At 47.4% G+C, this 15004-nt stretch overlaps 1 protein-coding gene and 1 long non-coding RNA gene across 3 annotated transcripts in view; one reads left to right on the top strand and one right to left on the bottom strand.

Annotated features, from left to right (window-relative positions):
* Positions 1-14309, top strand: part of LOC308484662 (CD2-associated protein-like) — a 27624-nt gene extending 13315 nt beyond the window's left edge. Inside the window, exons 5-18 of one of the 2 annotated variants that reach the window (XR_013990070.1) lie at positions 151-241; positions 561-649; positions 3227-3299; positions 3945-4045; positions 5755-5853; positions 6405-6441; positions 6963-7037; positions 8321-8438; positions 9985-10055; positions 10625-10740; positions 11562-11621; positions 12220-12376; positions 12818-12881; positions 13235-13295. Coding sequence is in view for 1 of the 2 variants with exons in the window: in XM_081019613.1 (XP_080875739.1) it covers positions 151-241; positions 561-649; positions 3227-3299; positions 3945-4045; positions 5755-5853; positions 6405-6441; positions 6963-7037; positions 8321-8438; positions 9985-10055; positions 10625-10740; positions 11562-11621; positions 12220-12371; positions 12818-12881; positions 13235-13390 (1302 nt within the window). In the remaining variant the exon portion in view is untranslated. Of the gene's footprint in view, positions 1-150; positions 242-560; positions 650-3226; positions 3300-3944; positions 4046-5754; positions 5854-6404; positions 6442-6962; positions 7038-8320; positions 8439-9984; positions 10056-10624; positions 10741-11561; positions 11622-12219; positions 12377-12817; positions 12882-13234 lie in introns of both variants that reach the window. The other variant, XM_081019613.1, reaches the window with a different exon arrangement.
* Positions 14264-15004, bottom strand: LOC308484694. The gene is made up of 2 exons (XR_013990087.1): positions 14920-15004; positions 14264-14672 (listed from the first exon to the last, which is right to left on the bottom strand). It is a non-coding gene; the product is annotated as an uncharacterized lncRNA (long non-coding RNA).

Below are 15004 nucleotides of genomic sequence, written 5' to 3'. Positions count from 1 at the left end.
GGGCACCCGATGTATCTGGACAGGGACCCTGGGACTCTTTGCCTGACTCTTTGCCACTTCTCTTCTGTGGGCCGGTGGTGGGTTGTGCAACAGGAAGGCGGGGGCCCTTCCAGAATGACAACGGCTGTTTTTTGTCCTCTTCCTCTGCAGATTGAAGACGGCTGGTGGTTGGGCAAGAAGAACGGGAAGTTGGGAGCCTTCCCGTCCAACTTTGTACAAGAGCTAAACGACTTGCCTTCAGGTGGGGGGAGCACAGGGCCTGGGGTGGGCATGTTGTGGAGGTGGGTGGGGATGGGGGCGCCGGTGCCTCTGCAGCCTCTGTGACATAAATGTTGGGAGTGGTGCAGAGCTGAGGGGGAATAATCTGAATTGAATGCGGTTGCTTCCTTTTGGTTGGGGCTTCCATGCAATCCAGGAAGCACTCCCCCCTCACATCTTTTAGGAGGCTCAAGATCTGGTTAAGGTCTGTAGAGGGGGGGGGGAGAAGGGGTAGAGAGGCAGGGCCTGACTGGAAGTGCTAACCTGACCCCACCCTTCCTCCCTCAACTGTCAACTTCCAGAGATGGTTTTTGCAGAGCCCAAAGTCGGAGCGGGGAAGCAGCGCCCCAAAATGACCAATGAGACCTTTGTCCTCAGTGAGCCGGAGAAGGTGAGCGGAAGGAAGGTGCTTCCATGGCATTGGGACCAGAAGGGCTTCAGGTGCCCTCCTTCACAGAGGACAGGGCTGTGTTTCGAGGGCTCCTCTATTTGAAAGACCCTCTGGTCTGTTTGAACCAGGGATGGGAGTGGGTATTGATGTTGTCTTAAAAAAAATAATTCAAAATTAAAACAAAACATATCATCCTTATTCCCCCCCCCCCAATTTTTCTCCCTCCCCCCACCCTCCCACACAAAACTCACGACCCCCACCCCCCAGCTTCCCTCAGTTCCAGTCTTTGGTTTCTCTGAGAATGCTGTTTTCTGCATATAGATCTTCAAACTATTTAGCTGATTATTATCAATAAAAAGTTTGTGAATGTTTATTCAAAGCCAGCCAAGCAGTCCAGTTCACTTTGTTGCATCTTCAAATATTTTGTAAAGGGTTCCCATTCATCTTTAAAGTCACAGTTATCCTTGTCCCGTAGCTTATATGTCAGTTTTGCCACTTCTAAATAGTCCATCAATTTTTCTTGCCATGATTCTTTAGTTGGGCTTTCTTCAGTCTTCCATCCTTGTGCTATTAGAACTCTCGCGGCCGTTGTCGCATACTTGAAGATATTTTTCAGCTTTTTTGGCAGATCTTTCCATACAATCCCTAACAAAAATGCTTCAGGTTTTTAAACAAATGTTAAATGGATGTTGTCTATCGACAGTTAGTACTTTGACAGCAAGGCTGAGCTGGCTGAGCTGGCACACTGTCTGGATCACACAACATGCTCAGCAAGACCTTAGGCTTAGTGGGTCTAGGCCACTGCTTTGCTCCTTTTTGCTGCCGCGCCCTGGCACTATGGTTTGTCTTAGCACAGGATGTCAACCAGACCATAGATCACCAGGTCCCAGCCTTCCCCACAATGATCCCCCCCTAAAATTTATACACTGCTTGATTACAGTGGTGCCCCGCAAGACGAATGCCTCGCAAGACGAAAAACTCGCTAGACGAAAGAGTTTTCCGTTTTTTGAGTTGTTCCGCAAGACGAATTTCCCTATGGGCTTGCTTCGCAAGACGAAACGTCTTGCGAGTTCTTGTGAGTTTGTTTCCTTTTTCTTAAAGCCGCTAAGCCATTAATAGCCGCTAAGCCGCTAAGCCGTTAATAGCCGCTAAGCCGCTAATAGCCGTGCTTCGCAAGACGAAAAAACCGCAAGATGAAGAGACTCGCGGAATGGATTAATTTCGTCTTGCGAGGCACCACTGTATAAAAAAACAAAACTGCCAGTGAGGAAAATTAACAATTTAAGACTTTTGGAAAGTTAAACTAGCAATAGACTCACACCAGCTATTTATTATTATTACTATTATTGTGAGATGTGTTGCATTTCTATTTAAATTAAAGTCATTCTAAATATTAGCATATGCAAATCAGTGTCCTGGTTTTTGTTCTTCTTCCTTTGAGGCTGAATAAGTAGTTGTCTTCCCCCTGCAGCTCTCTGGCGCTGCTTCTACACAGGACATCTCCCGTGGGACAGCTGTGCTTTGTTCATTGATTTTTTTATGGAGTATCTGCATGACACCATGAGCAAAACATCTCTCTCTCATGTTTTCCCTGCTCAGCTTCTGTTGTTGTTTTCCCACGGAGCATTTTTTTAAAAAAGCACACTGGAAAACAGCCATGCAGTTTCCCCAGGTGTGCACAACCCATCACATGGCTATGCAACAGCCATTCTTGGTAACTACAGCCTGCATATATTATTCCAGCCCAGAGTGTGGCCAATTTACGACCTGCCATTTATTGCTGAACTTCAATTCCCAGCTGACTGCTGGCCATGCTGGCTGGGGCTGATGGGAGCTAGAGTCCAACAGTATCCAAAGGGCTGAAGGGGAAGCTCTAACCATTTCCTTTTCTATGGTCCTCTCTCTGTCTATCACCCCTTCAAATAGCATTGCCTATTTGTCTTCTTCCCACCCCACCTCCATTGTTAAAGGGGCAATCATGATCAGTGATGCAGCAAGGTGGGGAAAGGAAATATTTAACACTGCACACACACTGTAATCCCAATGAAAATGATCCTGTCCCCACATTTGGGGCTGGGGAAAAGGGAAACATTTTCTGTCCTGCTACAGAATGTTTCCTGGATTAAAAAGGTCTGGAAGCAGTTTTGCTATTTTACTTGCAACTTAAAGCAAAACAGCAATGACTGAGTGCTACAGAATTGTTCACATCTGGAAACACCCTTGGACAATGTCCTCTGTTTAAATCCAGGGATCAGTGTCTCTATTTTTTTGGGAGGTGGGAAGCAATGAAATACCTTTTACATTGACCCAAGTACCGTAAGTTCTTAAGCCAGTTTTCTCTTCAGAAAACAACCACCGGGTCAAGATTACTGCTCTCTGCTAGAGAGAAGGGCATCATTTGCTGGCTGGGGCTGATGGGAATTGTAGTTCAAAACATCTGCTGGGCAACAGGTTGAGGAAGCAACTGCTGGTGTTTCTTTAGCAGTGGTCAGGTGCTGCACAGAGCTTGTGTTGGTGTCAACAGCCTTCTTTCTTATTTCCGCACCCCTTTCTGTTGCTTCCTGGATCCTGCTCCAGGTGGAGAACACCCTGGAGAAGCCTACCCCTCCTCGGATGCAGGCGAGTCCCAAAGTCCAGGCTCCGCAGACCAGTGAGTTTTGACCAAGATAGACTTCTGCTACCTCAGAGCTGCCTTTGTTGGCGGGGGCACTGGGGCCTTCCTGCGGTTTTCAGAGAGGAAAATGAGGCAGGGAATGCCTATTTTTCCATTTCAGTCTGGAATGGGGTTGTTGCAGGGGAGGAAAAAGGTAGCGTAGGGGGCCAAGCTATATTAGGGTGTGTGAGGCCCCAGGTGGGAGCCTAGAGTGAAGTGATGGTTGCAAACATCTGGAAGGGAGGGACAGGGTATGGGGAGGTTGACCTGATGCCCTTTTGTGTGGGAAAGCTGCTGTGGGTGTGTGGATGCTGTGGAGGGCTTAATTTCAGTGGACAAGTCAGCCCTCTGTCTAGATGTTTTGGACTACGACCCCTTTCAGCCCCAAGCAGCTGATGGGAGTTGTAGCTCAAAGCTGCCATGTTGGTTGGAGCTGATGGAAGTTGTGGTCCAAAGTGGCCATGTTGGTTGGGGCTGATGGGAGTTGTGGTCCAAAGTGGCCATGTTGGTTCAGGCTGATGGGAGTTTGGTCCAAAACATCTGGAAGGGTACCCAGCTGGGAATGGTTGCCTTCAGAGCACTCAGACCAGAGCAAGAGAAATATCCGAATCCAGGGGTGTCTGTGCTTTCCTCCACCTGCAGGTGACGCTCCTGTCTATTGCAGAGCCATGTTTGATTACGAACCAGAGCATGAAGATGAGCTCCTCCTCCGGAAAGGCGATTTGGTCCTTTTGTTGAGCAAGGTGGGAGTCCTGGGGAAAGTTGGGGTGGGTAACTTCCCCGATGATATGAGGGCCACCCACAAAGCGCCCTGGCCGCATCTCTGCTCAGAGCTAAAAGGGCACAGTGTTTTCAGCCTTTAAGAGCTGCTTTGCTGCTGGATCAGACCAGAGACCCATCTAGCCCCATCCTCATGTTGGCACCCTAGATGCCTTTGGGGAAGCCAGCAAGCAGGCCCTGAATGTGGGAACCACTTATTCTCCCTGGGCTCCCTTGGGCTCCTCAGGAACTGGTACTGAGGAGCAGACCTTATCTTAAGGGTGTGTGGAAGAAGCTGGCACTCTGGAAGCAACCCTCTCTGTCCTCCAATTAACTGTTCTAAATCTTAAATACCCGAACAACAGCTATTTTGTAGGTGTTCTGTGGGTGTTATTATATCTGGAACTTCTTCCCCAAAACTGGCAATTTGGGGGCACGACCAGATTTAATGAAATTTATACACTGCTTGATTGGGGGCGAGAGAACCCTGCAAAGAAGACAACACACAAAAATGACCTTAGTGAGATTAACAACAATAATTTAAGACATTTGAAAGGTTAAAATAACAAAAGACTCACATCAACTTCCTAATGTTTCTGCGTAGGCTTGTCTAAACCAAAAAAGTTTTTAGTAGGCACCGGAAAAAGTAGTGCTACCTCCTGCTGGGTGATCCAGTGAGGGATCCCCCACACACACCTGTGTTAGGAGGAAAAAAACACCTTATCTTGCTCCTGCCCTTGACTTCCAAAAGCATGCAGCAGGTGGAGGAGGGTGAGAGGGGCAGAACGTTTGCCTTGCATAATGAAAATGTGATTGTTATTTTTGTTTGCTGATCAGAAGATAAGAGCTGTAGCCATTTTCTTTCTCTTGAGTTAGAACAACTCCTGAGAGCCTGGCTGGGAAGACGGATAGGGGAAGGCTTCATGGGGAAGTTTGAATCAGCAGAGTCATAATATGAGAGCGAGGTTTGCAGGTGGAAGAGGTGTATTTTGGTTTCTGCATGTGTATTACTAGCACAAGAATGGAATCCAAATAAGGTACCAACGAAAGAAGAATGGCATATTAAAGTGTTAGAATATGTGGAGTTAGCAGGGATGACCACTAGAATAAGAAATCAAAATGATGAAAAATATAAGGAGGACTGGATATCTTTTATTGAATATATGAAAAAGTATTGCAAACAAACAATTAACCTAGTAGGATGGTAAGATTTTCAGCAGTGTAAGAAAAAACTAATGTGTATATAAGTAGTTGCGATAGATGGAGTGAACCAAGAAAACACGAGAAAAAGAGGAGACAAAAGGAACCATGTGAGGAGAGGAGGTCAATGGAGGAATTCCTTAATGGTTTTCTGTTTATTTTTCGATATCCTAAAATTGTTATTTCTTTTCTATTTCAGAGTTTTCTTTTTTGTGTCCTTTGCATTATTTCAGTTCACTTACTTGATATGGAATTGTATCATATATTATTGTATCATATATCATAAAAATAAAAATATTATTTTTAAAAAAACAATTATCAATTAGAAGAATTAATAATGATTCAAGATTTTCAAAAGGTGAAAACAACAGTAGGCTAAGGACAGATTACAACAATTTTTGGTGCAACTGAACTGACTGATTCTTCTTGATTAAATTCATTGTTGGAAAATAATTCTATGTGCATATCCTTCCTTTCCTCTTCCTTGTTGCAGGAGACGGCGGATATGGGCTGGTGGGAAGGCGAGTGCCGTGGCCGGAAGGGGCTTTTCCCGGACAACTTTGTCATGCCTCTGGCCCAGGTGGAGCCTGAGGTAAGGAAGTGGGTGGCCCCTGACCTCCCTTGCATCAGGAGGAATTGGCAGGGCGGAGGGGAGATGCTGACTGCTCCACACAACACTGAAGCACTTTCACAGGCTTGGAATGGCTGAAGGGCCACAAAGGAGGACTGCAAGAGCCTCCTCATCCAACCAGCTTCTACCTACCCTGGTGCCCTCCAGACAATTTGGACTACAGCTCCCATCAGCCACAGCTGGCATAGGTGGGCACCAGGTTGGGGAAGGCTGTCCTGACAACCAGCCTAAGCTGCCACATGCAGTTGCTGGCAGAGTTTGCTGCCTGCTATGTGCCTTTGCTCAGCATCCGCCTGGGCACTGTAAGGTTCACTCCCGTCCTGCAGGTCCCCTTGTCTTGTTCTCCCTCCCCTGAGCCTCTGATCTCCTTGACTTCTCCTGCCTCTGAACTTGTGCAGGAGTGAAACCCAAGCCTGGCCTGCCTTGAGGTGCTGAGGCTGCTCTTTCTTTTTGGGTGACTCATCACCAGCGCCTTCCTTCCCCGTCAAGCTGCTCTTTTCTCTCTTCTACAGATCAAAGCCAAGGTACCAGAGCGGAGGAAGGACTCCGGTAAGTCACAAGCTCCCACTTGGCTCAGGCAGGGGATTTTGTAGCTCAAGGGGGTTGCTGTCACTGCCCATTGGATCTCTGGCTCTCTTTATTTATTTATTTTAATGTCCGGTGCAAGTGGGGGCCAAGGGGGAGTCAGTCGGGGAAAGGATCATAGCTCTGTGGCAGAGAAGATCCCAAGTTCAATGGTTGCATCTCCAGGGAGGGCTGGAAATGCCCCTTGCCTGACCACCTGGAGAAAGGCGCTGCTGCCAGTCAATGTATAGAGGACCCAGGAAGCCGTCCCTTCTTCTTTCCCCATCCTCCCTGATGCCTGGTTGGGGATCTTGTGGCCCTCCAGATGTTGTTGGCCTCAACTCCTATCATCACCCCTGAACTTTGGCCAGGCTGGCTGGCTGGGAGTTGGCAGCTCATCTGGAGGGACACAGGTTCCCCTGGCCTTGTTCTTCTTTTCCTCCTCACTTCTCATATCACCTATCTTACAGTACTTTCCTTTTTTCTTTTTTTTTTTTGAAAAATAGAAAAAGCTCCCAAGCCAGGGAAGAAGGTCCTCCAAGGTAGCAAGGTGGAGACGAAACATCCTGGAGACCACAAAGGTGAGGAGGCAGCTGCTGGCTGACCTTTTGCAGAGGGCCAGGGTGCCTGTGCGGAGCATGTGCAGCCCTGGCTTTGCACAGCAACAGCCGAGACAAAGGCAGAGGTGTGCATATCTTCCTCTTCCTGTTGTGGTTTGGTGCTTGCTTGTGTTCTGAGCAGAACAATCATGTTTCTTGCAAAGTGGAGCAGAAGAGTTCCCTTTCGGAGGGCAGTCCCCCATTTCGCAGGGTTTTCTGGCCAAAGTCTGGTTTAAAGATACAGTGGTTAAGTACTTAATTCGTTCCGGAGGTCCATTCTTAACCTGATACTGTTCTTAACCTGAAGCACCACTTTAGCTAATGGGGCCTCCCGCTGCTGCCGCGCCGCCGGAGCATGATTTCTGTTCTTATCCTGAAGCAAAGTTCTTAACCTGCGGTCATATTTCTGGGTTAGCAGAGTCTGTAACCTGAAGCATATGTAACCTGAAGCGTATGTAACCCGAGGTACCACTGTAAAGAACAGAGCAGGGTAATCCCTGTGGAACCATTCAAACTTGAATGCACAGCTGAATTGCAAGTGCTGCCTCACATCCTCACTGCTATTCAGAGCCTCCAACTTCAAAGTGCAATTCATACCCCACCCCCCACCCCGCCAAATAGCATGTGTGCAATTGCAAAATGCATGGACAGTCTCTTGCCTCTTTGGAAGGAACGCAGATCTGCCTCTCTGCTAGGCATTTACCCCTCTGCTTTGGCAATCTTGCAGCAGAAAGAGCTGCAATTGCTTACTTTGCAAACTGTCAAGAGCCTTTTCCCTTTTCACCTGCTCTCTGCTGGACAGCTGATAGGTGGGAATATTGGCTGTGGACCATATTCTGCCTACAGGTCAAGGGTCTTCCTTCCCTCTGTATAAATATTCATGCTGCTGAGGGGAAAGGTATCAGATGCAGATTATTGACATTTAAGCTAGAATTGGATGCAGCACTCAATCTTCCCTGTTCTGCTCTTAGAACAGGCCCTTTCCATGCCTTCTTTTTTGCCGGCAGGATGCTGAAGCAAGACTTGGGCTCAGGCATGATGCTGTACTGATCTCTACCCCCCCCCCCAGCTGTACCCTGGGCTCCTTTGGGAGAAAGAGCAGGATACAAACAGAAATAATAATTTTAAAATTAATAATAAAATCATCATGGCCTTCTTTGCATGGTTCTGCTGAGGATACAATGAGCAAAAGATTATTGAAATGCTTCCTTAGGAGATATATTGCAATAACTGTGTGTCCTAAGTCATTCATTCATGTCTTGCAGACTCAAAGGAACAAAAGAAAATGGAAAGCCCTAGGCTGACTCCTCTTCCGGTCAAGAAGGCAGCTCCCCCTCCTCCTGTGCCGGCTAAGACCAAACCAGCCCCCAACCTTCCCCACAAGTAAGACATGATGCGTCTTGGAAAGAGTATGTGCACATCCTCTTTCCTGGGATCGGCCAGCACTTGATATGATCTCATTTTGAGTCATTGGACATGGACCCATAACAAGAAAAGCAAGTAAGAGGCAGGTAGAATTTGCCACCTGAGGCTGGAAAGAAAGACATCTGGTTTAGCAGAGTGTGGAGTTTACAGGCAACCTCAAGCATTGGCATGTCTTCTGGTCCCCTGCCAGGCCTAGATCTTTGGGGGATATGCCCTCCTAAGTGGGGTTCACAATGCTGGTAGGAGGGAAGACTGGGAGCAATTTTTAAATCCTTAGCTATTTGCTTTCTGGCACAGCAGGTGCTTTGCACGTAGGAGGAGGCCCCGGCTGCAGTATCTAGCCAAAAGGATCAGGTAGTGCTTGAGGGAAAGGCCTCACTCTGCCCCAGACCTGGAGAGTGCTGCCAGTCAGATGGATCGGGCCGCTGTGGTAGATTTCTTCACTAAATACAACATTGTAATGTTGAGGCAACTTTGATTGGTCAAAGCAATAACAGCTGCCAGGGAACTCACAAAAGTGGAGTCCACAAGCGTATATAGAAGCATTCACTCTGTATATGTGTAGAAATTAAGTCGCAAATCTCAGAGGAGAGGCATGCCTGCATTATCAGAGCTGAAGAATAGGGTGCCTACTACTCTCTATCAGACTAGCTCAAGGCCGAACACTCTTGACACATTCTTAATACAGCCTGAATAAGCAATTTCTCCCAACAATATCCTTTCACAGTTTTTACATCTCTTCGCATGTAGGCTGCCTATCAAATCATATACTATAATTTCCACTACACAGCTATCCTCAGCCTAGTGTTTTCCAGATGCTTTGTGCTACAACTGCAACTCCCATTGGCCTCAGTCAGTACCAAGTTGGCAAAGGCTGGTGTAAGACAGCTCTGTGTCTTATGGATTCTGATACAGATTTTGTGATAGTTGGAGGGAAGTGATAAATTCATGTGTTACCTGGATTCATCCCTTCACCCCCCCTCTTGATCCACCTCCACTTTCTTTTAACCAATTAGATGCAGTTAGCTGGCTTGGGTCTGGGGTGAATTTGCTGGGTGTACCTGCTTTGTTTCTGTGGCTTTAGTGGTCAGCAACTCTTCATTCATTCATTTTTATTTATATGCTGCTTTTCCACACACAAAAGTCATGCTCAAAGTGGCTTACAACAAAGAAAACAGGAATGCATTACAAAATTAAACAGCCAAAAACCAATTTCATAATAACATAGTAAAACAGCACAGTAGAAAATAACAGCATTTCAGCACTATAAATATAACAAGACTACATAAACAACATCCAGAATCCAATAGCAAAAATATCCACAGAGCTTTTATAGTTTCACCTTGGTCCTAGAAACACCAATCCCATAATGTGGCTCACAGTCCTTCTGCAGCAACAGGTTCTTCTGGGGTTTCCAAAGGCCAAGAGTGTGGGTAGCTGGAAACACTCCTCCCATGATTTCTCTCTGTGTGTGTCTCTCTCTCTGCACATGATGATGATCCAGATCCTTAGGCATTCCAGTTCCCAGCACAGCAACCCCTGTGGGAAAAGGAAAATGCAAGGAGAAATTAGCAGGTAGGTTCCGGCCCTTTAATTCCTTCTCCCACTGTCCAGTGTCCTCCCCTTTTGTAGGGGCTAATGACTTCTGTTTTGAGCCTTTATCTTGACAAAGAAAATCACTGAGGATGCGCAACCTCACTGTGAACCGAGCATCCGTTCTGATCAATTTGTGCAGTGGTGATATGACCGCCCCATGTTGCCCGTATCCCACACTTCTTAGGGTGTCTCCCCATCATTTTTCTTACTATTCCGCCCCAACAAAAAATCCATGTGATGGGCAGGGCAGTGAGCGCACAGGAGGGAGGGTGTTGCAAAAGAGCCCAAATCCAGCTTAACTGCACAACCTCAGTTTGCTGGTATATGATTAAACCATTCCCTGGAGCTCTTGTTTTCCTCTCCTTCTCCAGAGTCGTGGAGAAGCAGCTTGGGGTCTGGCAGGGCATTGCAAACTCCAGTCCATGCCGTCTCTTCCCGGGCTTGCTTTGGGAATGACGGATCTCCCTCTGGCCAGTATTGCACTCCCTGGCTGAGGTTCTGGGGTAGCTGTGCTTGCTCCCCAATAGCGCCACTTTTCTCCATTCCAGAGATCAACACTTTTGATGCCGTCCTTGTTCCCAGTGCCAAACTGAGCCACCCAACAGCCAGCCGCCCTAAAGTACCAGGGAAGAGGCCACCCAGCCAGCTGATGACCAGCTCACTGGTGAGTTGTTGCCACTCCCTGCCCACCCCCAGCCAACTGTTCTCAAGGAAGGAGGAAGAGAGCTGTTAAAGGGATAGGGTCTTGTGCCTTTTTAAACAGCGGCTTCAGAGTAGAGGAAGCAAAGCATGTGCTCTATGTGCAGCTTCCCTCGTGCTCGATCCGGAAGCTGCAGTTAGTGCAGAATGCTGCAGCATGATTGCTGTCAGGAGTGAGACCTCATCCACATGCAGCACCTGTGCTCAGAGATCTGCACTGGTCACTGATCTGCTACCGGGCCATGTTCTAGGTGTTGTTATTGGTATATAATGCCCTGAACAGCTTGGGACACGTTTACCTGTGAGATTGCGTTACCCCATATACACCTGTTTCGATCTGCAGAACTGGTACTGTCACAGGTGCCACGTGATGCCTGCTCTGCATTTGTAAAAAATCAAACTTTTAGTGTGGCTGCACCTACACTTTAGAACCCCTTGCCTATTGATATCAGACAGGTCCCTTCGCTGCACTCTTTTCGGCAACTGCTAAAAACATTTTTTGTTTAGGAAGCCCTATCCAGATGTGCAGGATGTTGGTGTGTGTTGCAATCTGCTTTTAGTTTATTGCTTTTTTAAATGTTCTACATAGTTGCTTCTAATTGTTTTAACTGATAATTTAATTATTTTATTCTGCTCATAAACCACTTTGAGGTTTTTCACAACTGAGTGGTGTATAAATTTTGTGAAATATAAATTAAAACATGCATATTTAAATACAAATTAAAACATGGCTAGTCTTGATGATGGCTGTCACCAAATCTCTCTCTCTCTTATTGGCTGTTGCAGGATGAGATGGGATCAACCCAGCCCTCAAGCTCCACAGAGAAAGCTAAAGGCCCTGAACTGGTGAGTTATGTGAGGTAGCAACACAATAGGCTTAAACTGGTTTGAACAGTCGTGTGGTCCATGGTTTCCACCTCCTTTCTGGGTACCATTTTCAGGATCTTAGCCCAGAAAAGAGAAGATCAAAAGGTGACATGACTGCCATCTTCAAGTATCTGAAGGGCTGTCAAATGGAGGATGGAGCAAGCTTGTTTTCTGCTGCTCCAGAGGGGAGGACCCGAACCAATGGATTCAAATTATAAGAAAGAAAATTATGATGAAACATTAGGAAGAACTTTTTTAGAGTAAGAGCTGTTCAACGGTGGAACAGACTCCCTCAGAAGGTGGTGGACTCTCCTTCCTTGGAGGTTTTTAAACAGAAGTCGGATGGCCATCTGTTGGGGATTCTTTAGCTGAGATTCCTGCGTTGCAGGGGGTTGGATTGGATGACCCTTGGGGTCCCTTCCAATTCTACAATTCTAAGATTCTCTGATTGGTGGGCTTAACCCTCCATTGCCTGCCTTTGTTTTACTCTGGGGGTTGGGAGCCTTGGCCCATGGAGGAATTGAAGCGTCAGCCCCTTCCAACCCTCTCTGTCCTGTATCTGTCTCTCCCCGGGCAGCTGAAGGAGCAGTCCAGTTACACCAGAGAAGAACCTACAGCTCTAACCTGTGAGGCGTCACAAACAGAGGAACAGCCAGCATCTCTGGATGATCTCAAGGCAGAGCTCCGGTCTCTGAGGACCATGATGGACCTGATGCGTGCACAGCATCGGTGAGGTGGGCCAGCGGTGGGCAGGTTCCTCTTCTCTTCCAGGCAGAGATTCCAGAAGCTCTGGAGAAACCTCTCCTGCCCACAACAGTGGACAAGCACAAAGCAATGTCACAAGTCATACATTCGGCTTGGTGGTGTCATTGTTCATCTGTTCAGGGCCTTCCTGAAAGAAGCCTTCCTGGTGCTTTTCAGCTGTCTTGATCTCCAACTCCTATCAGCCCCAGCCTGCACAACTGTACTCCCACCAACCTTAGCATCATGCAGCTGTGCCGGCTGGGGCTGATGGGAGCTTCACAACACCAGGCTGGGGAAGGCTGGCTGTAGCTAACTTGTTAGTGTGTGTTTGTACATTTCTTAAGGATTCTCCCACAACAATGGGGTGGAGGAGAGCTGGTCCTCTGTTTCCCCACCCCCTCCAAAATTCATGCCTCTCCTTCCTCTTGCAGGAAAGACATGGAGGATCTGAAGGTGGAGATGGGACGTGAGCAGACCAAGCGGGCCGCCTTACAGGTAGGAAATGGCTTTGGAGGGAGAAAGAATTGCTGTTGGGATACATAGCCAAAGCCAAGCAGGGCCGGCCTTTGGCCCTTACAATGGGGCAGCTGCCTCAGGCCGCAGATTTTGGAGGTCATGAAAGGCTGAAAACTGTTGTTTAATTTATTGGTGGTGGTGGGGTTTACATCCAGGAAGAGATAATTGTAGGGTTTTCTGCCTAGGGTGTTGAAATAAACTTGACCAGCCGTGACTGGGGGAAGAACAGCCATTTTACTCCGCTGCCACAGGCTGCACAATGTATTGCTGTTTCCTGTACTTGGATTTTGGGAGCTGTGATGGCTCACTTTTGTTTGTTCCTTCCTTTGCAGGCAGAAATTGAGTGGCTGAAACAGACTGTGCCTGTACCTGGGTCACTGGACAGTAAGCGCCACGCACCTGGAAGTGGAGCCATAGAGCTGGCAGGCCCTGGCATCCCATCCTCACATACTCCCAACACTCCCTCCGCAATCTCTACCAAGGACTGAATAAGCTGCACTGCTGCAGCTTCTCTCTTGGCTTATCACTATTGAACTCTTAGCTGAATCTGTACCTTTTTTGTGTGGGGGGGGGGGAGGATACCCCTCTGCTCCACAGCCTGTGGCCTTCCCCATCTCAGCCACATCCAGAGAACCATATTGATGTGTGACTAGCAGTGCCTGACGCCACCCATTTGTACTTTCCTCCTGCCTGCTTCAGGTGGCTGCTCTGTGGCTGAGGACACCTTGCTCACTGGGATGGTCCAGCAGCAGTTACTATGGCAATGGCGCAGTGGGTGTTTGTCAAGTGAAACCAAAGGTGATCCGCACACCTTTCTTTCCTGCCCCCATGCCCTCCTGCATCCCCCTCCATATTGGCCCACAAACATCAACGATGGGTTCAGTTAATTTTTTACCCTCTGAAGCCAGGCCACGGCTAACTGGGCTAGCTTGTGGCACATGAAATTTGGCTTGGCTGCCCTAGTTTCTCCAGCCAATGGGCTAAGGTGCTTCAGCCACCCAAGAGTTCTTACAGATCAAGCGACGGCTTTCATTGGATGGAGCTAAACTGTTTTGGAAGCAGTTGGTTTTCTTTGCAATGTGGGCAAACATTTTCAGTCTCCCTTCAGAAGCAGTCATATAGCTTGCCATAGGCTGCACCAACTTTCTCCAACCCTAGTGCCTTCCTGCTGCCATGGACTACATCAGCCTCTGCCTAGGTTGTCCTCTTCTTAATATGTCCCCGTGGGGAGCAGTAGATAAACTGCCCAGTCTCTTTTTCAACTGCCCCAGGACAGGCAGAGAAGCATGTCTGAAGAAATCTGACTCACTCATGGACAGTTCCTTATACAGTAGATGAAAATACTCAAAACTCTTTATGCATAACTTTTTAACATTTAATTTAAAATAAAAATATTTTTCTATGCAATTGGTTGGTTTTCCCATGTGTGTGTGTGTGGGGGGGAGTATGTATAGATGTCTGGATCTGGGTGATAAATCTTCTGCAAAAAACCCTCTCCTCTGTGAATATGGCTACAAGCTGTGATGGCTATGCTCTACCTCCACAGCTAGAGGTAGCAATACTTCTGAATACCAGCTCCTGGAAGCCACTGGAGGCGACAGTGCTCGAATCCTGTTTGCTGGTTTTCCCCAGGCACCTGGTTGGTCACTGAGAAGAGGATGCTGGACTAGATGGGGCATAAAGATCCAGCAGGCTCATCTTATGTACTTATGTATAATCATACAGTGTGAGCGGCAGCCTGCGAGTGTTCCAGAATAGAATTCCAAGCATCTGGAAGAGAGAAAGGATGATAATAAAGTGCAAGAAACCATGGGATGAATAAGCACAGAATCAGCAGAATGAACAGAGTGACTAGGTCTATAGCAGGGCCATGAAGGCCAAGTGATAGGAAGACTGATCATGAAGAGCTTTAAAAGTAAAGACATGAAGCTTATAAAGTATTCTAGAGTTAATAGCTAACCTTGCTTTTTAATTGCATGAATGCTTTGAGAGAAGGAAAAGTCTACAGGGTGTTTACCATCCTCAGGGCTTGTTCCATGGCTAGAAAGTGCAAGTCCAAGCGATTTTCCACTTGCCCCGCTGCTTTCCGCAAGAAAACCTGC

The sequence above is a fragment of the Podarcis pityusensis genome, assembly GCF_964106645.2.
Source record: "Podarcis pityusensis genome assembly, chromosome: 8".
Classification (NCBI taxonomy): Eukaryota; Metazoa; Chordata; class Lepidosauria; order Squamata; family Lacertidae; genus Podarcis; species Podarcis pityusensis.
This window is presented reverse-complemented; position numbering and strand designations above follow the sequence as displayed.